This window comes from Podarcis cretensis (genome assembly GCF_951804945.1).
Source record: "Podarcis cretensis genome assembly, chromosome: 8".
Taxonomy (NCBI): domain Eukaryota; kingdom Metazoa; phylum Chordata; class Lepidosauria; order Squamata; family Lacertidae; genus Podarcis; species Podarcis cretensis.
The window spans coordinates 11,049,685-11,071,183 of record NC_137177.1 but is presented as its reverse complement, the minus strand read 5'-3'; the positions used below and the strand labels follow the sequence as shown (position 1 = coordinate 11,071,183).

The 21,499-nt window shown below is 45.3% G+C and overlaps 1 protein-coding gene across 3 annotated transcripts; it reads right to left on the bottom strand.

Moving 5' to 3' along the window:
* Nucleotides 1–8,699: 8,699 nt before the first annotated feature.
* On the bottom strand, nt 8,700–20,102 carry LOC307221093 (uncharacterized protein). Of its 3 annotated transcripts, none has more exons than XM_079985325.1 (3): nt 19,936–19,980; nt 13,226–13,295; nt 8,700–12,179 (listed from the first exon to the last, which is right to left on the bottom strand). In XM_079985325.1, exon 3 carries the CDS (start codon nt 12,137–12,139, stop codon nt 9,242–9,244), a length of 2,898 nt encoding a protein of 965 aa, XP_079841451.1. In that variant the 5' UTR covers nt 12,140–12,179; nt 13,226–13,295; nt 19,936–19,980; the 3' UTR covers nt 8,700–9,241. The 3 variants fall into 3 exon arrangements, with proteins under 3 accessions (XP_079841451.1, XP_079841452.1, XP_079841450.1); XM_079985326.1 differs by lacking the exon at nt 13,226–13,295 and adding an exon at nt 12,263–12,305 and having other exon boundaries at nt 19,936–19,958; XM_079985324.1 differs by lacking the exon at nt 13,226–13,295 and having other exon boundaries at nt 19,936–20,102.
* Between the last annotated feature and the right edge of the window lie 1,397 nt (nt 20,103–21,499).

The following is a 21,499-nucleotide window of genomic DNA, read 5'->3' as shown; positions in this document are numbered from 1 at the left end:
TCTCATGTTTTAACTGATAAAGGGGTGCATATTCCCAATATTTCCAAAAACCAATGACCCGAAACGAATTGGTGCAGATACACCTAGATAATAGAGATTATTGTCAAGCCCCTGTCAATATTAGCAAAAGGAATGTGACATTTTTGTCCCTGATTGCTTTGCTTTCACGGATGATTAGATGTTGTTCTTCCAAATGCACACTCGGAGTCTCTGTGCTATCATATTAGCAGATTCTGCCTGTAGGTGGTTGCTGTTCCTTTAGCTTGGCTTTCTTTGCATAGTAAGCAAACATTTTCTAATTCATCTTTGGTATGCCCACCCCCATTCCTCTACACCAGTGTGCAACTTGGAACAGATTATTTCCTAAATTATGCTGAAAGCACAGACCTTCACAGCAATAACCTTGGAGGGGAAATTGCTAAGAGGACAATTGATGCAAAATACTAGCCCAAACAAAGGAAATTGCAGGAGTTAGTCCTTACTCATTTCCATGCCAAGAAAATTGCGTACCTAGTCTCATTGCTTTTGGAACTTTAGTCGTCTTAGTACAGCGTGTTTTTCAGCTGCAAAAGATCACACACCACTGCTTTAATCCAGTGAAACTAATGCTACTCAATTCTTAGGTTCCAGGTTCAAATCTCACTTCAGTCACAAATTCACTAGCTGGCATAAGTTACAGTTCACCTCATTCTCAGCATCCCCATGCCCATCTGTGAGATGGATCTAAGATTAATAGCCTTCCTTCCAGGATGTCATAAGGATTACCAAAACATTCATCAGTGATGGCTTGGAAGGGGGAGAGATACAGAACATTATATCATCGGTGATTGGATAAGTTGTCAGAGATGTCTCAGAGGAGGGAATTAAATGTTAGTTTCACAATTACCATGGTGTATTGTATTCACAGGGACACAGGTGGCGCTGTGGGTGAAACCACAGAGCCTAGGACTTCCCGATCAGAAGGTTGGCGGTTCGAATCCCCATGACGGGGTGAGCTCCTGTTGCTTGGTCCCTGCTCCTGCCAACCTAGCAGTTCGAAAGCACGTCAAAGTGCAAGTAGATAAATAGGTACCGCTCCGGCGGGAAGGTAAACGGCGTTTCCGTGCGCTGCTCTGGTTTGCCAGAAGCGGCTTAGTCATGTTGGCCACATGACCCGGAAGCTGTACGCCGGCTCCCTCGGCCAATAAAGCGAGATGAGTGCCGCAACCCCAGAGTCAGTCACGACAACCTAATGATCAGGGGTCCCTTTACCTTACTATGGTATTCACTCATAGAGTTAGTGACTATTATCCCTTTTTGCTAGGTTGTTACGAAGTTAAAATGGAATACATGTGTATAGTAGCCCTGAGCTCTTTGAAGTAAAGGCTGAGATGCTAATTTGTTCAAGTCAATTAAACACTGCTTAGTGAGTGTCCATGCTTCTTTACAGAAGCCTTCCCTACAAACATAGACGTCATTGGTTTGGATTAGTTTGTCTTTTCTCGGACACTGCTAGATTTTGCTGTATTATCGTTACATATATAGATTTCTCAGTTGTCTGAGCTCAGTCTTATGCATGAGTTCAGCAACACACAAAAGAGTCATCATCTGCCTGAGGTATACAGTGTCCAGAGCTGGTGACTACATTTTATCCTCATGGTTTTGCTGATCCTTCTCTATGCCCAGGAAATTTCAGACAGAGGTAAGTAAGCTAGAATCACTCTGCTTTTCCTCTCTGGAAAAATAAGCCTGGAAAGGCATGTGTTAATAAAATTCAGTTGGGAATGCCCAGTTCACTCCTTGAAAATCCCAATTCAACCCTTTCTCCAGCCCCGCCATCTATTTTCACTTTAACAAACCAGATCAGATTCGTTGTATAATATCAGCCGTTCCCTGCAGAGGTTACATTTCCAGCTAGGCTATCCAAACCCAGAAATAGCCAGCATTAGCTTGCCTAGAATAATCTAGTTTCCTTAGGCTTGATCATGTGTGAGGCTTCCTGTACCAGTGAGACAACAATGTCTCCGATTGCAGCATTTCACTGTTAACAACAGCTCGGAAAAATACAATTGCACGCAGCTCAGTAATAATAAGAGTGCCCCAGAGCATGTGTAGAATATATTTATATATATGGACTTCCTAACCTATCCTTCCCTAACATTGTATTTCACATTCTTTGTTTTGTTACATTTCCTTTCCCATCCTTTCTCATCATTTGTCTTGTCTTTTGCTGATCATAGGCTCATCCTATTACCAGTTTACCTTGATGCCATCTTTCTTTAAATATTCTTCAAGGCATTCCCACTCGCTTCTTTTCCTCTCCCCCGCCCCCATATTTCATCTTTTGGCCGTCAGACTCACTTACGACAAAATGATGAATGTACGTAAAATATAATCCGAAAAATGCATAATACAGTGGTACCTCGGGTTTCAGACGCTTCAGGTTACAGACTCCGCTAACCCAGAAATAGTACCTCGGGTTAAGAACTTTGCTTCAGGATGAGAACAGAAATCACACGGCAGCAACAACAGGAGGCCCCTTTAGCTAAAGTGGTACTTCAGGTTAAGAACAATTTCAGGTTAAGAACGGACATCCAGAATGAATTGAGTTCTTAACCCGAGGTTCCACTGTATTATTATTATTATTATTATTATTATTATTATTATTAAAAAAGAATATATTTATATGTAAAGCTTCCTTGTGTCAAGGTTGGACTCAGTGATGGTCAGTGCTCAAGGGTACTTGTGGGGCAGAAGGCAGGAAGCCCAACAATGGACAGAGCCTTAGACAAAAACAGGTAGAGCCAAACAATTTTAGTTTCATCATTCTCCTGCCTGTTGAGTTCTGCAAGGGCAACATAGACTATTATTATTATTATTATTATTATTATTATTATTATTACCTTGCCCATCTGGCTGGGTTTCCCCAGGCACCCTGGGCAGCCCTAACCCTAACCCAAAAGAAGACTAAAGACAGAATAAAACTTCAAACATTAAAAACTTCCCTAAACTGACGAGGAAGAAGCTGGCAGGCAGTTCTATTCCCATGATTGGCTGTAAGAAAGAAGGGTGAGGGCTAGCTGAAGGCAGAATGAGGTTGTTAGTGCAGTACCCCATTAGCCTTACTGAACTAGCTTCTCTACTCTCAACTGGTAGATACTCTCCAAGATGTCAGGCACATCAAGGTCTCTCCAACCATCGCTCGCCACCTGATCCCTTTTCGCAGGTGATGCTGGGGACCTTCTGCATGCAAGCCATGATACTCTCGCTATTGTTGTTGTTGGCATTCGTCTCAAGAGAGACAGCAGCACCAAAATGACCTCCCCGGGGCGCACGTGGGTAGTGTGTATTGAGGTCCAGGACCGCCTAGACGACAAGACCCTGCTTCTTGCCCTCACTGATGTGGTCCAAAGGAAGGCAGAGCATTTGGCACCAGTTTGGCTGCAGGAGGTGTCAGAAGGAGGCACACAAGAGTTTGGATTTGACATCCCGCTTTATCACTACCCGAAGGAGTCTCAAAGCGGCTAACCATCTTAGGGACTCCACTCCAATTTTGTGTAGGGTTTACTCCTTAACCTTTTCTTCTTCTGAAGATATTCCGCAAGGCAGTGGAGGTTTAGCGTCACAAGTTTTCCTTTTCTTAGATGGGCTATCTTCCCAGGTTGAAGAGTCCCACCGGCCCCTCACTTCCCTCTACAGCATGTGTAGAAACCGCCTTCCTGTCCATTGGACCCAATATTGGTCTCATCTACTCAATCCACCAGAGCCTGCCTTTGCATGCAGGTGAAGTACCTAACCAAGGTTTGAGACCCATCAGCTACTCTCTTCTGGCTTAGCTGGCCAGTCAAAGCCACTCGGAGGGTGTGGCTGCTATCGCATGTAGACAGCTTCAATGAGCAACAGATGATTCTTTCACCATAAGATCACATCTACACCATGCATTTAAAATGCAGGTCTACACCCCCCCCCAACAAACCTAGACAGTATCTTAAAAAGCAGAGACATCACCTTGCCAACAAAGGTCCATATAGTTAAAGATATGGTTTTGCCAGTAGTGATGTATGGAAATGAGAGCTGGAACATAAAGAAGGCTGATCACCGAAGAATTGATGCTTTTGAATTATGGTGCTGGGGGAGACTCTTGAGAGACCCATGGACTGCAAGAAGATCAAACCTATCCATTCTGAAGGAAATCAGCCCTGAGTGCTCACTGGAAGGACAGATCCTGAAGCTGAGGCTCCAATACTTTGGCTACCTCATGAGAAGAGAAGACTCCCCAGAAAATACCCTGATGTTGGGAAAGATGGAGGGCACAAGGAGAAGGGGACGACAGAGGACAAGATGGTTGGATAGTGTTCTTGAAGCTACCAGCATGAGTTTGGCCAAACTGCGGGAGGCAGTGGAAGACAGGAGTGCCTGGCGTGCTCTGGTCCATGAGTTCAAGAAGAGTCGGACACGACAAAATGACTAAACAACAACACACCCCCCCAAAAAAAATCCTGAGGATTGTAGTTTGTTAAGGATGCTAAGATTTGTAACTTTATGAGGGGTGAACTAGGATTCGTTGGGAAAAAGAGCTGTGCTTTAGATGTCTGGTGTATGTGAGAGCTAAGCTACAGCCTCTCTCTTTCCCTACACCACTGAATAAACACAGAAGGCTTTAAAACATCTGGAACTAAGGTCATGGCTTCATGCATGCTTGAGATCTGCCGACCGAAGGGCTGCCTACTGCTAAAGAGGCCCCAAAGGCAATACTATTAACAGTGGTTTGATCTACACAGCACTTCTTTTGTTACCATCCTGTTTAAAGCTTCATCTGATCTCTGCAGATCAAGCTATTGTTAAAAGCACAAAGAACACAACCCATTTCTCCCTGATCAGCTGGCAACCCTAAACAAGAGATTAGGAGGTAGCTTAGGGTTCCAGTCAGAATTGCTGCATGCATCCGGTTTCCCCGTTTGCTCACCAAATGTCCCCTAGAGCAGGGATCATTGCCAAGTCTTGGGGGATGGTGGGCACACTTGGAATTCTGAGAAAGTGCCATGGGAACCAGTAATACAAAATGGCTGCTTTGGGGGGTGTAACATAACAAAATGGCTGCCACAGCCAGAAGAGCAGAAAAATAGACAGTGCCCCATCTATGAGGGAAAAGGCACCTACACCAGCCACCATCGTGCTCAGTCACAGACAGAAGCTCTTTGCATAACTCTTGTTCTCAACAAAAGCTGGGTGTCCAATCCTGGTATCCAATTAAATGTAGGCATTAAATGAGAGGCCATGTTCAATGCAGGAGGGGCTGACCCACTGTCAAAAGAGGAAATGAAGAGAAAGAGCAAGCATTCTCTTACGCACCATGGATTTTTGAGGGGATATTTACAGAGACCTTTCACCAGTAGCATAGCACGCACGGGCACCATGTTGGCAATCCATGCCTTATGGTGACTGTTGTATGGAAGAGACAGACATATATGATGACATGTAGTGCTTGTGACAGTAGAAGGGCAAATGAGGATATTATTATAGGTCTTTTTGGGGTGGGAGTCAGTTTGAATGATACCCGTGGATCCCTTCCAAACCTGTGATCCTGTATCTGTGAGGTTAGAATCTCTAAAAGGAAACCAGGCAAGCTGTTCCTTTTGTGAAGGTGATGGCCTTAGCTAGCCAGTTAAGTTCCCTCATTTACATGTCCAAATAAAATGCTCTGGTGCCTTTGCAAAAAATGGACTGACTTTTTCTCACCTGACTTGGCTGGATGCCAAATCATCTTAGGATAGAGAACAAGAGGCCAATCCCTAAATAAAGATGATACAGTCTCCACTGGCCTTCATTCCAAGGAAACCACACTCTGGGTAAGCGCAGGAGCCCCTAGAGTTTCTCGCCGCTGGGAGATTAGAGTTGTGTGCAACAATATATTTGAGAGGGTTCTGGAAAGTAGGGTGTTTGAGGGAGCAGGGAATCAGTATTTTGGGCAGCCCTGTTGGCAGATGAACAAAAGAAAAAGGCAATCAGGAGTTCTGCCCCTCTAGAGACTGGCCTTGCGACCTTGTGCAAAGATCCTTATAGGATCATTACCCTCTCTTTCCCACAGAGCACTGAAGGTTAATTAGTTAATGGCTTTGGGTCTTCTTAGAAATCCTGAGTGCCATTCTCACAACCGCCGTCGGCAGACCCTGTAACTAATACTCCTGCAAGGGTTAAGTATTCATCGGGGCGAATTCTGTTCCCTGCTCTCGCATTCTGAAATCCTCCGAGCAGCATTGTCTATCTGGCTGATGGCATCTCTAAAGCTGGCCTGAGCTTGCAGAGAACGCCAGAGTTCCCCTTCAGAGCAGAGAATGACCTTCTGCTTGGCAGAATGAGGAGTGTCGGTAAAAAATGATGTGTGCTTTGCTAGGCAGCTTCAGTGAGCTATGCATAAATGTATCCGTTCATAAATATTTATTCATTAATATAAAATATTCACAGCAAAAGCTTCAGTGTTTGAATTATTTCATGCATTGGCCACATTATGCTGTGTTTATGCTTTGAGGGGTTTTTTTTCATGGACTTGAAATCAATAGAGATACAGTTATACCTCGGGTTGAAGTAGCTTCGGGATAATGTTTTTCGGGTTGCATGCTGCGGCAACCCGGAAGTAACAGAGCACGTTACTTCTGGGTTTCGACGCTCGCACATGTGCAGATGGTCAAAATGATGTCACAGGCATGTGCAGAAGTGGCGAATCGCAACCTGCGCACATGCGGGTTGCGTTCGCGGGTTGCATGTGCTTCTGGATGAGAACGGGGCTCTGGAACGGATCCCGTTCGCATCCAGAGGTACCACTGGATGTAAAAGTGGGGCCTTCAAGCAAATGTTGTAAGGTTGCGAACGCCTGTTCACTATGCCAGCTGTACCATTTTTTCATGGTATAGCTGGGAAGTCTTTGATGTATGGGATTGCTTTTAACTCTTTTAACATGGGGCTGTTTTTAGTGTTGATGTTTTCATTGTGAAAGCACTCCAGTGTGTTTTGTAGGAAGTAATTAATAAATGGAATAATTATAATAAATAATGCGGAGGAGCATTCTGAACCAGAGTATACCCCCCCCCGCAACAACTTCAAGTGGTGCAGTCCCTTCTGCCACTACCACATTCTGCTGCTCAAACCTCTCACACAAACCTCACTCAAACCTCTCACCTTGCTTTTTCCTGTAAGACCTATTGCAGTCGTTAAGAGTCGTCAACAGGCTCATCACAGCTATCTGCCAATCACCCATTCCCACCACCCTTCTGAGTAATACCCCTCCCCACCTTCTCACTATATAGAAGGGTCTGGTGACTTCTGTTTCGGTGTATCTGAAGAAGTGTGCATGCACACGAAAGCTCATACCTAGAACTAACTTAGTTGGTATTTAAGGTGCTACTGGAAGGAATTTTTTTTCTTTTATTTTGTCTTGACCTCTCACACATGCAGAGAAGGACGCTATTTCAGTAATGGCAAAATGTGCCTTCTACCAGCTTTCATGGATAGAGAACTTTCTGGGTGTTGGTGTGCGGTGCATACATGCCCTGAACATATAGCACCCTCCAACATTTATCTGATAAAAATAGGGATGTCCTATATAATACTAATACAAATAATTTTATTATTTATACCCCACCTGTCAGGGAACTGACATCGGAGCGAGAGGTGGAGGCAAGGCTCCCGAGCGATGCAGGAGAGGGGACCAGCAGAGGGGAAGGAATTCAGCGCAACACCAGCAGAGAAGGGAGGGAGATGGAGGATTCGGAGAGGGGTCTCCAAGACTCTTCGCCCGAAACTAGTGGAGAGAGCACGGGCATGCCTCTGCCCACTCCTTCTTTGCGCAGAAGAGTCCCGCGCAGGGAGAGTAGGCGGAGACTTGGCGTCAAACAGCTTCTATGCTGGAAGAGGTTCAAGAAACGCCCACTGACGGATTCTGCAAGCGACTGAACAGCCACGGAGTGAAGGGCTGTCAGCCGAGGCATGGTTAGCCAGGCAATCTAGCCAAAAGTAACGGCAACTTACGCACAAGTAACCCCTTATAACCATTACACCACCCATCTGACTGGGTTGCCGCAGCCGTTGTGGGAGGCTTCCACCACACATAAAAACATAATAAAACATTAAAAAATGAAAAAACTTCCCTAGACAGGGCTGCTTTTAGATGTCTTCTAAAGGTTGTATAGTGACCTAGCCCCTTGGCTCGGGGTGTGTTTGCATAACTCCATACCCTCCAAAATTTCTCTGATGAAAACAAATAGGGACTTCCTAAAGGAAAAACAGGATGTTCCAGGATCAAATCAGAAACCAGGGCGGCTTCTGTAAATCCGGGACTGTCCCTGGAAAACAGGGGCACTTGGAGGCTCTGCCCATTTTGTATTTTCTTCTTACAGATATATGCATTTTTAAACGCACACTTTAACGCACCTTGTCAGTGCATCTTTGTACCCATTCCTTGTCAGGGGAACTGCACTGTGAAATTTGGAGAATTGCAAATGGAGTGTTTTGCTAGTAAAGAGGGGAAAAGAGGAAGTGATGATAATTAAAAACAGAAGCTGTTTCTCTCCTTCAAGCAAACCTCAAAGGAGTTCCTGGTAAAACAAAGGCACATTTTTCATATGTTGTGGACTCGTAAAGTAGTAAAAGAATTTTGGGAAATGATTTATAATGAGTTGAAAAAAAATGTTTAAAGTAACTTTTTCCCTAAAAAACCTGAAGCTTTTCTTTTAGGAATTCTAGGTGCTGAAATCCTAAGGGAGCAGAAAAGACTATTTATGTATGCGACCAAGGCTGCATGGATGTTATTGGCCCACAGATGGAAAGAAGATAAAGTCCCTACCAGAGAAGAACGGCAGATTAACTTGATGGATTATGCCAAATTGGCAAAGATGACCAGAAGGAATCAGGAAGACCAAAATTTTAATAAGCAATGGGAGAAATTTATAATTTATCTTAAAAACCATTGTAAACAGTTAAAACTGTTAGTAAGACTGGAATAACACTTGTAGTTTAATGGTGAATTTGGGATATAATGGAGATGTAAAAGATTTGGATTATCGTAAAAGATGCAGGAGGAAATGATTAACAACAGGACCCACAAAGGGGAGGAGGGAAGTCCGAGAGATCCTTTGGAATCTTATCTTTATGTTGTATATGGATATGTGATTGTAAAACTTTGATCTGAAAACCAAAAAACATTTTCTAAACAACAACAACAACAACAGAGTTCCAGGTAAACTAGTGTTTCAGACTAGTCACCTTTCTACGCCACCTTGAAGGCTGATTCCACCACGGGTTTGCCTTCGTTATCAAACCAATAAATGCTTTCCTCCTTTTCCTCTGAGTGCCCTCCCTTTAAAGCCACTCGCATTTTAGCCCAGAACAGCTTCTGAGCCTCGGGTTCTGCGGGCCAAGAAATATAGGTCTTCTTTAGCATCACTTTCCGCATGCGGTGATAGGCAGAGAGCTCCCGCTCTGGGATGTCCTCCAGGAAAACAGGGATAAGGACATCCTTGAGTTCATCAAAGAGCCGGTAGCTGGCCAGCTGTATCTCCATGGAGCACCACTCGCTTCGCAGGTACCTCCGGCTAATCACGCAGATGGTATGCCGACTGTTGTGGATGCTGTCGACTATATTGTCTATAATATATTTCCCGGGCTGGAAGTCCCGGTGGTGGAGGCAGAGACGGAAGACGGGACCCCCTCCTTTTTCGAGACTGGGCACCAAGTGCTCCAGCACCCAGCTCTCGTCGGTGGAGTTGTAGGAGACAAAGGCATCAAATTTGTAGTGGTCGTCCTTGCCGTGCCTCCAGCGATCACTGACCCATGCCCGAAGGACGTAGAAGTGGTATTTCAGACGCCAGTAGGTGCGGTGGTAGAGGAACGGCAGCACCATGTGCAGCAAGAGAGCCGGGAAGGTGAAAAAGAAGAGGTACACGCCCACATCTTGGAAGCAGACATGGGTATCAAAGCTATAGACATAGCTATTAGGCTGCCCAGAATTGCAGGAGTAGTTGTACAGGTAAACCACCTGTACCTGGCTGTTGTTCAGCCACAACTGGAACCAAATGTTATCGCAGGTGCAAGACAAGGGGCACTTGCGTAGGTCCAGGTTTCTCAGGGAGGTCAGCTTTTCCATCACGCTGCTATTGATCGTCTGAAGCTCGTTCTTCCCCATTTGCAGGTCGCGCAGCCTGCTGAGGTTGCCGAAGACCTCCAGGGTCAACGTGCGGAGGCCAGCGTTCTCCAGGTTCAGACTAGTCAAGTTTTTAAGGTTCTTGAATATGCCAGGTGGAAGGTTCCCCATGCCGTTACTGCTATCAGCCAGGCTTAGATACCTCAGCTGCCCTAGGTCATCAAAGACATCAGGTGCAATGGAGAGAATTTTGTTTTCTGACAGGTAGAGATAGAGCAAGGACCTCAGGCCCTGGAAGAACTTGGCAGGGATGATTTTCAAGCCATAAGGTTGCTGTCCTTGGAGCTTGAGGTCATAGAGTTTGTGCAGGTTCAAGAAGGGAGGCTGGCTGTGTTGCTTCATGCTGATGTAGTTTATCTTGTTGGCTTTCAGGTCCAGAACCTGGAGAGTGCTCTGCACGGGTTTAAAAAACCAGTGACTAATGTATTCAATATGATTGCCGTCCAGATAGAGATTGGAGAGATTCCTCAGTCCCTCAAATGATGTGTTGGTCAATCTACGGATGTTGTTCCCCCCGAGGTCTAAAATATAAAGGCTCCCAAGGTTCTTGAAGACACCGGGGAAGAGGACAGAAACATGGTTGTTTCGGAGATTGAGGGTCTTGAGGCTCTTCAAGTCGTCAAAACTAGTTACGTAGAGATCTGTTAGAAGGTTGTTATCCAAGCGCAGCTCCCTGAGGTGTTGCAATCCTTTCAAGGCATTTCTGTCCAGGATGGCAATGCTGTTGATATTGAGGTGGAGCGTCTCCAGATTAGGGGCATAGCAGAATGCCTGAGCAGATACCGAAAGGATACGATTGAAGCGGAAAGAGATGGTTGTCAGCTCATTTAAGGGAGCGGTCTTAGAGCAGGACTTTAATTTGTCCAGCAAGTTGTGTTCCACAATCAAAGTCTTCAGCTGGTTTTGTACCACCCAACCCATCTTCTCCCTTACACATCCCAGTGACCTGAGACGGTTCCTTGAAAGGTCCAGCAGCAGGATGGGAGGGCATGCCCCAAAGGTGCCGCTATTCACATTCCTGATGTTGTTGCTCTGAAGATGGAGAGACAAGGAATGATTGGATGCATTGAGATGCTCACACAACTTGAGCAGCTGATAGGACTGGCTTAAATTCAACCCAGAGTAATTTAGGGTCCAAGGCCGTAAGTCAGAAACTTTTAAGACCCGGAAAATGTCTAGGCCATTCCCCATCAGCTCCAGGCTGCTGAGGTTTCGGAGGTGGACCGTGGCAAAAGAAGATGCACTGGAGATCCTGTTGTAAGAAACGTCCAGTTTTTTTACATTTCTCAGGAACTCTGGTTCCTTAACGTCCACCCTATGCAGGGAATTGTTACATAGCAGGAGAGTAGACAAGGAAGTGGGCAGTCTTGCTTCAGACTCCAGGGAGGTCAGGTTATTGTTACACAGATTCAGCACCTTCAGGCTTGTCAGTCTCACCAAGCTCAGAACTACTTCTTCAAAGTTCTCCAACTTGTTGAAATGGAGCTGCAGTGCCAGGAGGTTCTGAAATGGACTAAATGTATCCTCTTGGATTTTGCTCAATTGGTTATGGTGCAAGATGAGGGAGGTGAGGTTTGGCAAACCCAGGAAGACATCTTTGGATAGATTCACAAGGCTGTTGCAGGAAAGGTTGAGGGTCTTCAAGTCTGTGAGGTTCTCGAAGGCCCCGCCTTCTATCACTTCCATTTTGTTGAAGCTCAGTTGCAGGTCCTTCAGCTTTGGGAGGTGTTGGAAACTCCCGTAAGGCAAGAACCGAATGAAATTATGGGATGCATTGACCACTGTGGCATTGTTGGGAAGGTCCTTCACGGCGCTGGAGATATCTTTCAGGAAGCGCTGCATGCACTTGAAATAACCTGGATCCCACTCGGAATGGTAGCAGTTCCTGAAACCGTAAGCAGCTGCCCATTGGGTGTGAAGTAGAATGAAAGCCAGGAAAGGAAGCAGAAGACCCATTCGGCCCATCTCTGATTTGGGATGCTCAGCCTTGGGTCACCAGAAAAACCTGGAACCAAAGAACATGAACTGTGAGACTTCTTTGAACTTCTGTGAAAGACAATGTGAGAGTTTGAAAGTTAGGAGTATTACCGTATTTTTCGCTCCATAAGACGCACCAGACCATAAGAAGCACCTAGTTTTTGGAGGAGGAAAACAAGAAAAAAAATATTTTGAATCCCAGAAGCCAGAACAGCAAGAGGGATCGCTGTGCAGTGAAAGCAGCAATGCCTCTTGCTGTTCTGGCTTCTGAAATAGCTGCATAGCCTGCATTCGCTCCATAAGACGCACACACATTTCCCCTTACTTTTTAGGAAGGAAAAAGTGTGTCTTATAGAGCAAAAAATACGGTATTTGACATCTTTCCGCAGGGCCTGCAAGACAGAGCTGTTCCACCTGGCCTTTGGTTTGGACTCATTCTGACCCTTATGTTTCCCTCCCCTTATGGTCTTGATTCATCGGCTACTTTTAAAATGAGGTTGCATTTTAAATTGCATTTTAACCTGTATTTTAAATTGGTCTTTTTCTTTTTCCCCTATTATGTTTTTACCATGATTTTATTGGTGTTAGCTGCCCTGAGCCTGGCTCTGGCCAGGGAGGGAGGGAGGGCGGGGTATAAATAAAATTTATTATTATTATTATTATTATTATTATTATTCCATTTATGGATGTTTTTTGACAAGGCATCCTAAGGTGATTATAATTTAATAGGCAGTGACATATATAAAAATAGAATAAGTGTTTATGACAATATTTTATATACACACACAAACAATTCAAAAGAAGAACAACCCATACATAAAACCAATACAAATCCAAGGCAGGTCCCAACTGGGATAAACATCTCAATTTAGGATGTTTGCTGAAAGAGGGAAGCTTTTAGCAAGTCCTGACAATGGAGCTCTGCATAAAATGCACCAATCAAGCCCCAGCACCTTTTACTGCATAGCGCTGTCATCTGATTAAAGGAATCTTAGGTGATTCATTGTTGTATGAGTTGTAGTTGATTCATTCCTTAATCTATCAATTAAATCTCCATTTGAGTAAAAACAGTACCATGGTTCAGAAGCAAGACATGCTTTCTTTCTTTTTAGATGATGTATGCATGTGTCCTGTCAATATTTATCTAAGATGAAGAGAAGGAAAAAATGTCATGCCTCATTTCAAATACCGTAGTCCTTTTTCATTCAATTTACGTTTCTAGCATTACTGAGGATATGGGATGGGCTGAATGAAGATGGTTTAGATCACGGGTGTCAAACACAAGGCCCGCGGGCCGAATCCGGCCTGCCAGACCTCGTCATGTGGCCCGTGTAGCTGCCGCCGGCCGCCAGCCTTCACCTTTTATTCTTGTTTTTGTTTTTTTTTTACACAAGAAAGCCGCCTCTTCAGCGCATGCGCAGCAGCCTACAAGCCAGAGAACGTCTGCCCTCTAGCGGCGTCAGCCGTTCTACACAGGAAACCTCCACTTGTTTTTATATTGAGCGCATATTGAGTCCTATAGATACAACCGGCCCTTTGAGGGTGACCAAACTGCTGATGCGGCCCCCGATGAATTTGAGTTTGACACCCCTGGTTTAGATGAAGAATTGATTTGGTATATTTATTCTATATTTATTGTTAGGTGCCAGGATGCTTATCGCAGGAAAATGAAAATATTTAGAGGAATGAAAGAAAGATTTATGGTATAGTCAAGTTGGTAGATAGTTACTGCTGAAAAAGTAACTAAGAAATTAAGGTATTACTAAACGACAATCAAAAAATTGTCAACAATGTGGCAAAATTTTATTTAGAGTTTGGAGTTTAGAGTTTGGATTTGATATCGCGCTTTATCACTACCCTAAGGAGTCTCAAAGCGGCTAACAATCGCCTTTCCCTTCCTCCCCCACAACAAACACTCTGATTTTATATATTAATGATGACAATTGTGTTAAATTGCCTCTTGTGAAATATGCTACTATTTGGAATTCTTATTAACTTTTCAGCTTTGAGTGAGGATATAAAACCTTGACGACAGTACCCTGATATATCTAAATTTTTTGTTTTTATTTTAAAAGGTTACTAACCCACCCAACAACATTGCTTCCCCAGAAAATGAGAATGAAACAACCCAAATTTCTACGTTGTGTGTGTTTAATTCTAGTTTTCATTCAAATGCCTTCGCCTCGCCTAAGGCACGGACCACCCCTGGAGCCACTGGAACACCCCCCCCCAAAAAAAATTTTTTTGGTGACTTTTGCTATATAAAGGTAAAGGGACCCCTGACCATTAGGTCCAGTCATGACCGACTCTGGGGTTGCGGTGCTCATCTCGCTTTACTGGCCGAGGGAGCCAGTGTACAGCTTCCAGGTCATGTGGCCAGCATGACTAAGCTGCTTCTGGCAAACCACAGCAGCACACGGAAACGCCGTTTACCTTCCTGCCGGAGTGGTACCTATTTATCTACTTGCACCTTGATGTGCTTTCGAACTGCTAGGTTGGCAGGAGCAGGGACCGAGCAATGGGAGCTCACCCCGTGGCGGGGATTCGAACCATCGACCTTCTGATCAGCAAGCCCTAGGCTCTGTGGTTTAACCCATATACATTGGCATTTATTTGCATGGGGGGGGGGGACGACAGGTTAGTGCTCCTCGCCCCTGACTTTTTAATGGACTTCTATTCTTTTGCTTCTGCCACCAACCACAGCTCATTCTCCAGCCCCAAGAAGGAAAGAAGGAAGGAAGAGGCGGCGTGATCAGAGAATGTCACCAGTGCAAAATTAGAGCTTTGGGGTGCTCTGCAGCTGCTAAGCTGGGAAAAGCAGAACCTTTTAAGTGAAAACAGGCCCCTCCATTCCTCTCCCCCACGCCATCCGGACCTATTAGAACTGTGTTTTTTGCCTGAGGAGGAAGTGAGAAGCAGCGAGGTCTGGTGCAACAACAACAGTGGTGCTATTTTTCATGAAAAAGAGGTGCCAGAACTCACTATGAATGCCTCCCTTGTTCTCTTGTAATGGCAATGGCGCCCACCTGAGAGGTGTCAGAATTGAGTTCCAGTGAGTTCCGGCTGGGGGAAAAAGCCCTGCATATTTCTCTTCTCAGCTTTATTTTAGAACAGGAAGATCCCTGATCTTTGTGCACCTTTTCAGACACCACCACTACTCTGTTGGGAAGGTAGCACCATACAGTTGGAGGAAGCACAGGTGATGCATTTTTATATTTTATTTCAACTGTGTATTAAGTTCCCCCCCAAAAAAAACTTTATAAGCAAGCATTGCAACAATGCTTTATAAAAATGATAGGGTAAGTCAACATGTGTTATATTGGGGGAGGGTCAGTCTGAACGGAACCCCATGCACCTTCCAGACCTGTGATCCGGGGCAAGGGGACCACGTAGAATGTATGAAAGCAAGCTAGCCAAACCAACTCATTTGTCTGGATAGTGTATTTGTCTGGCAAGTTAAGCACCACAGTTAGCATAACCAAGTAAGTTGCTCTGTGCCGTAAAACAAATGCCATTAGGCATGGGTAGGCAAACTAAGGCCCGGGGGCCGGATTCGGCCCAATCGCCTTCTAAATCCGGCCCACGGATTTAGAGGAATCAGCATGTTTTTACACGAGTAGAATGTGTCCTTTTATTTAAAGTGCATCTCTGGGTTATTTGTGGGGAATGCCTGGTGTTTTTACTTGAGTAGAATGTGTCCTTTTATTTAAAATGCATCTCTGCGTTATTTGTGGGGCATAGGAATTCGTTCGTTTTTCCTTCAAAATATAGTCTGGCCCCCCCACAAGGTCTGAGGGACAGTGGACCGGCCCCCCACTGCAAAAGTTTGCTGATCCCTGCCATAAGGGGTTGCGCTTAGGACTCGATCCCTCCCAGTTCCAGTGCTTTTTTTCTAAAAAAAAATATGTTTAGGGGGTACTCTCATTTCCCTACTCATATTGAAATGCTGCCCCTCAAGGAGGCCAAATTTAGATTCACAAAATGTTTAGGGGTATGCGTACCCCTGCATCCCCCCAGGAAAAAAGCACTGCCCAGTTCCATTATATGAAATTGCCTTAAAACTGAATTAGGTTATTTATTGGTCCATCTAGCACGGAATCTACCCTGACCAGCAGCAACTGTACAGTGGGGAGCAGCGAATGCCCCCCCTCACATTTTCTGGGAGCTGTTGTTTGGTAAGGGTGCTGGGAGCTATTATGACAGGGTGGTCCAATGTGTGACCCAACCCTGAGGCCTTTTTCGGCGGCCCTCAGCAACGTTTGACACACCCACCCACCTATCGCAGGCCTCATGCTGCCTTCCCAAAGCTGGGTAAGCAAGCCACTAGGCTTTGGAAAGAAGGTATGAGGCCTCTGACAAAGGGACGCGGGTGGTGCTGTGGGTTAAACCACAGAGCCTAGGACTTGCCGATCAGATGGTCGGCGGTTCGAATCCCCGCAACGGGGTGAGCTCCCATTACTTGGTCCCTGCTCCTGCCAACCTAGCAGTTCAAAAGCACATCAAAGTGCAAGTAGATAAATAGGTACCGCTCCAGCGGGAATGTAAATGGCGTTTCCGTGCGCTGCTCTGGTTTGCCAGAAGAGGCTTAGTCATGCTGGCCACATGACCCAGAAACTGTACGTCTGCTCCCTCGGCCAATAAAGCGAGATGAGCGCTGCAGCCCCAGAGTCGGTCACGACTGGACCTAATGGTCAGGGGTCCCTTTACCTTTACTTTACTATGAGGCCTCTGACAGGATTCTAGAACCTTTCCACCTCCTTTCCACGCCTCCTTCCCAAAACACGGTGTCAGGTGTTCAGGAGCAGAGGCACAGTGAAGAGAGGAGATGGAGAGCGAAGGGGAAGAATCCGAGGGGAGCGTAGGAGAAGAGGACAGTGGACCGAGGGATTCCATGAGCCTCTCCAGTGAATCGGAAGATTCACAGAAGGGGGCGCCAGTGGCCAGGGGTAGGGGGTTCCCAAGGGGAACGCCCCAGGAGCAAGGGGGCAGCAGGGACTCCCAGAGCAGTAGTTGGAAATCAGGACCAGCTTCCCCACCAGAGCAGAGTGGGGGGGAAGAGTCCCAAGGATCGGGGCCAGTGCATTCCCCACCAGGGAGAGAAGATAAGGCAGGGCTGACCACACCTCCATCGGAGAGTCAGACAACGGAGGGGAGGTCAGATCCGGCCAGTATCCCGGAAGAGGGAAGCAGTGACAGAAGTAGTGTAACGGTCAGGAGGAAGGTCACTGGGTTGGCGCGAGAGGCAAGTTCAAATGTACAGGAGCGCGGGACAGCAGAGAATGAGGATTGGGAACCGGGTCCTAAAGCCCGCCGGAGGGAGGGGGAGGAGCTAAGCGACTCAGCGTCGGAAGAGTCCAGAAAGGGCAATGCCCCAGCGGGCAGGAGGACCCAGAGGAGGAGAGAGCAGCGTAAAAGGTGGAGCAGGGCTAGGATCTTAAACTGGTGTCATAGGGGAGGAGACTCAGGCGGTACTTCGCCGGTCTAGGGTTAAGACGTAGAGCTGCGCGCTGCGGCTTTGAAATGGAAACTGAACCTCAATAAAGACTTTTGTACATAACGACAGCCTCGCGTTGGTCCTCTGTGAGCTGGGACCTAGGGGCAGCTCTGACACACGGCAACTCGCTTAGCCAGCTTTGGGAAGGCCCTGAAATCCTGCCACTATTTTGTGGCATTTTGGTTTGGTCCTAATGAAGGCATTGTCTTATTGTGTATTTTGGGGTTTTAAAAAAAACATTCTTAAGACCTCCTGCATGCAAATCTTGTATCCTACCACCAGGGATAGGCAAATCTGTCAATTATAGTTCCTGTCGGTTTCAGTTCTCCAAATTTTTTTCTTTTTTTATGTGCTCACAAACATTCATCAGCGAATTTCTCCTGGCACACACGTTTATATGAAATGTTGCCTAATATACACATTCTTTGCTAAGCGACGCCCCCTGATATCATGGGTTTTGACGTTATTTTCACTAATATATGCACAATTTTTAATGCACCATTGAAAATGCACAATTTACCTTCATGTATGCATTTTGATACGCGTTAGTTGGACAGAGAACTTTATTGCAAAATTCGGAGAAGTGCAAATTTAGAAGTGCGGTTGTGCTTTGGTTCACATATTTTTTTCCAGAAAGTGCACATTAGCTAGGTTTGCCTTTAAATATAAACTGAATTGAATTTCTGTTCTATCCCTACCTGGGAGTAAGTCCCATTTAACTTTGCTGGGCTTTAAATGCATGGTGTACATTTTGAGTAGTAGTCCTCTTCATCTATTTTAAGACAATTTGTTGTGGTTACATTTTAGTATCGCAAAATAAATGTGGCAATGCAGTCACCTCCACCTTTTAAAGAGAATAGACTGCATGCACACCTAGTATACAGAGTTGGAATCAACGGGATGCAACTCATCTGCCCCTGCAGATTGACATACAGTGGTACCTTGGTTCTCAAACTTAATCCATTCCAGGGGTCAGTTCAACTCCCGAAACAGTTTGAAAACCACCAAGGCACAGCTTCCGATTGGCTGCAGGAGCCACAGAAGCCACGTCAGATGTTCGGCTTCCGAAAAACGTTTGCAAACCGGAACACTCACTTCCAGGTTTGCGGCATAGGGAGCCAAGCTGTTTTAGTACCAAGGTACGGCACTGTGGGTTAAACCACAGAGCCTAGGACTTGCCGATCAGAAGGTCGGTGGTTCAAATCCCCGTGATGGGGTGAGCTCCCGTTGCTCGGTCCCAGCTCCTGCCAATCTAGCAGTTCAAAAGCACGTCAAAGTGCAAGTAGATAAATAGGTACCACTCAGGTGGGAAGGTAAATGGTGTTTCCGTGCGCTGCTGTGGTTCACCAGAAGTCATGCTGGCCATGTATGCCGGCTCCCTCGGCCAATAAAGCGAGATGAGAGCCGCAACCCCAGAGTCGGCCATGACTGGACCTAATGGTCAGGGGTCCCTTTACCTTTACCTTTACCACAGTACCTGCATGGAAAGGGCAGATAGAGAGGAACCTCCAGTCTTCCTAGATTGTCCTTTTTGTGCTGACCCTTTGATCTTCCTTCCACATTTGACCAATGCTCTTAGGGTTGCTAACCTCATTTCCCCTCCAAATGAAAACCAAATTGAATTTATCTCCCCTGACCTACTTACTCCAGAGCTATGTGGCCCCCTCCTATATGAAAGCCTATAAAGCTGATCCTGGCTGGGGTTAGATTGCAGTGCTATAGCTTAGGGCCCCACTCTCTTGGGGGCCCCCCAAAAAAGTAAAGGAAAAAAACTTGGATGTACATTTCCAAAATATAAGATAAAAAACAAATAAAATAAAACCTACATACAGCAACAGTGTTTTGTGTTGTGTAGGCTCTTATTTGTTATGTGCAAATGACTTTAGATACCTATTAGGTCCATAAATTACCATATAACATATATTCAACACGAAAAGCAGCGACAATCTGTTGTTGACAAAGGACAGCTGGACATATAAAGGACCCCATTACCTTCAGTAGCTTAGGGCCTCATCAAACCTAAATCTGGCCCGGTATATAAAGTTGCATATATATATATATATATATATATATATATATATATATATCATATAAAGTTGATGCTGCCTGGGGTTAGATTGCAACAGTGGCTCATTTCTCTCACTCCAACCACAGTGAGAAAAATGTGACGTAAAAATCCCATTACATACTGCCTACAATTTTTAAATTGCACGGTGGGAAATTATTCCCAGGAATATTTATAGGATCCTATAAATACACACAACACAAGCAAGACTTGGGAAGTTCCTACCTGATTCCGCCAGCGATTTAGATCTTCATGTTCTCCTTGGCACCGGTGCAGCTAGTTCTGCTTTCAGACAGTCACTGATCTAGTATGAGTTTCTCTCTTTCTTTCTAACTTGTTTGAGAGAGTTGGGTGTTGCATGATTTAAATTTAAGGGGGAAGTGAGCTGGACTGTCGTCTTTCAGTTTTGTTTCTGACAGATGGAAACATTGTCTTCTCCTTTTACGGAGACGGGTGACTGGAGGAAGGTGACAAAAGAGGGCACCTGGGCCTGGGTGGCAAGGGAGCAGGGCACAGCAGTGGATCGGGACATTCCATTGCCATGCCAGCTGGGGTTCTTGGCAGTTGTCATCTGACTTCTCCTGCAAGCAGAGCAATAAAAAAGTGTTCCCAAGCTGATCGGTTAAAGAGTGCTTTCACCAACCCTATATCCCCACATACTTAGGGATTAGAAGCTTGAAAAAACGAGGAATACAATCAGAAATCAAGTCTATCTCCCTTCCTTCCTGAACTTAAGATTGGAAAAATGAAAAACTGAAACAAACAGATCCACTCGTTCCTAGTGGTAAGGTAAAAAGGTAAAGGGACCCCTGACCATTAGGTCCAGTCGTGGCCGACTCTGGGGTTGCGGCGCTCATCTCGCTTTACTGGCCGAGGGAGCCGGGGTACAGCTTCTGGGTCATGTGGCCAGCATGACTAAGGTGCTTCTGGCGAACCAGAGCAGCGTACGGAAACGCTGTTTACCTTCCCGCCGGAGCAGTACCTACTTATCTACTTGCACTTCAATGTGCTTTCGAACTGCTAGGTTGGCAGGAGCAGGGACTGAACCGCCGACCTTCTGATTGGCTAGTCCTAGGCTCTGTGGTTTAACCCACAGCGCCACCCACGTCCCTCAGTGGTAAGGTAGCAAAACTGAAATCTGGTTTTCGTGAACTATTAACACAACTCTTCTTAAAATCCATTGCTTCTACAAGTGGGATGGGTTTAAGATCTCCCAAGACCAGGTTTTCCTGCAAATTTCTGCTGCTCTCCCATTCTCTTAACTCTTGCCTCTTCCAGCCCTGAAATGGCACCTTTCTCGTTCCACTCTTCTCAGAACAATACAATTACACGTCATAATTTGTAATTTTATTTTGTAATTTTATTTACGGCCATAGGCCCATACAGGTAAAAACGACACATAAATAACAACTTGTGCACGTCATAATTTGTGAGAGAAAGAATATATGCTTTTTCATTTAAAAAATGATAATAAATTGAATATTTTGGCCACATTCAACACTCTTTCTTGTTATAGTGGTTATGTTTTTACTCAAGAGGAAACAATTCCATGCCCCTGAGTATTGCAGCTGGCCAGTGAGAGTGATCATATGACTCATTTTAAAACATGCTTTACATTTTGATTATTCAGCATAGCATAACCATTATAGTTTACAGCACAGATTCAATATTCACAAGTGCACAAGTGCTTTGGGTTCATTTATTTCACTGCAATCCCGCAGCTCCTCCAGATGTCCTGCGCTGATCATTCATCCTGATTTGCTTACGCAGAGGTTAGATTAAATCCAGT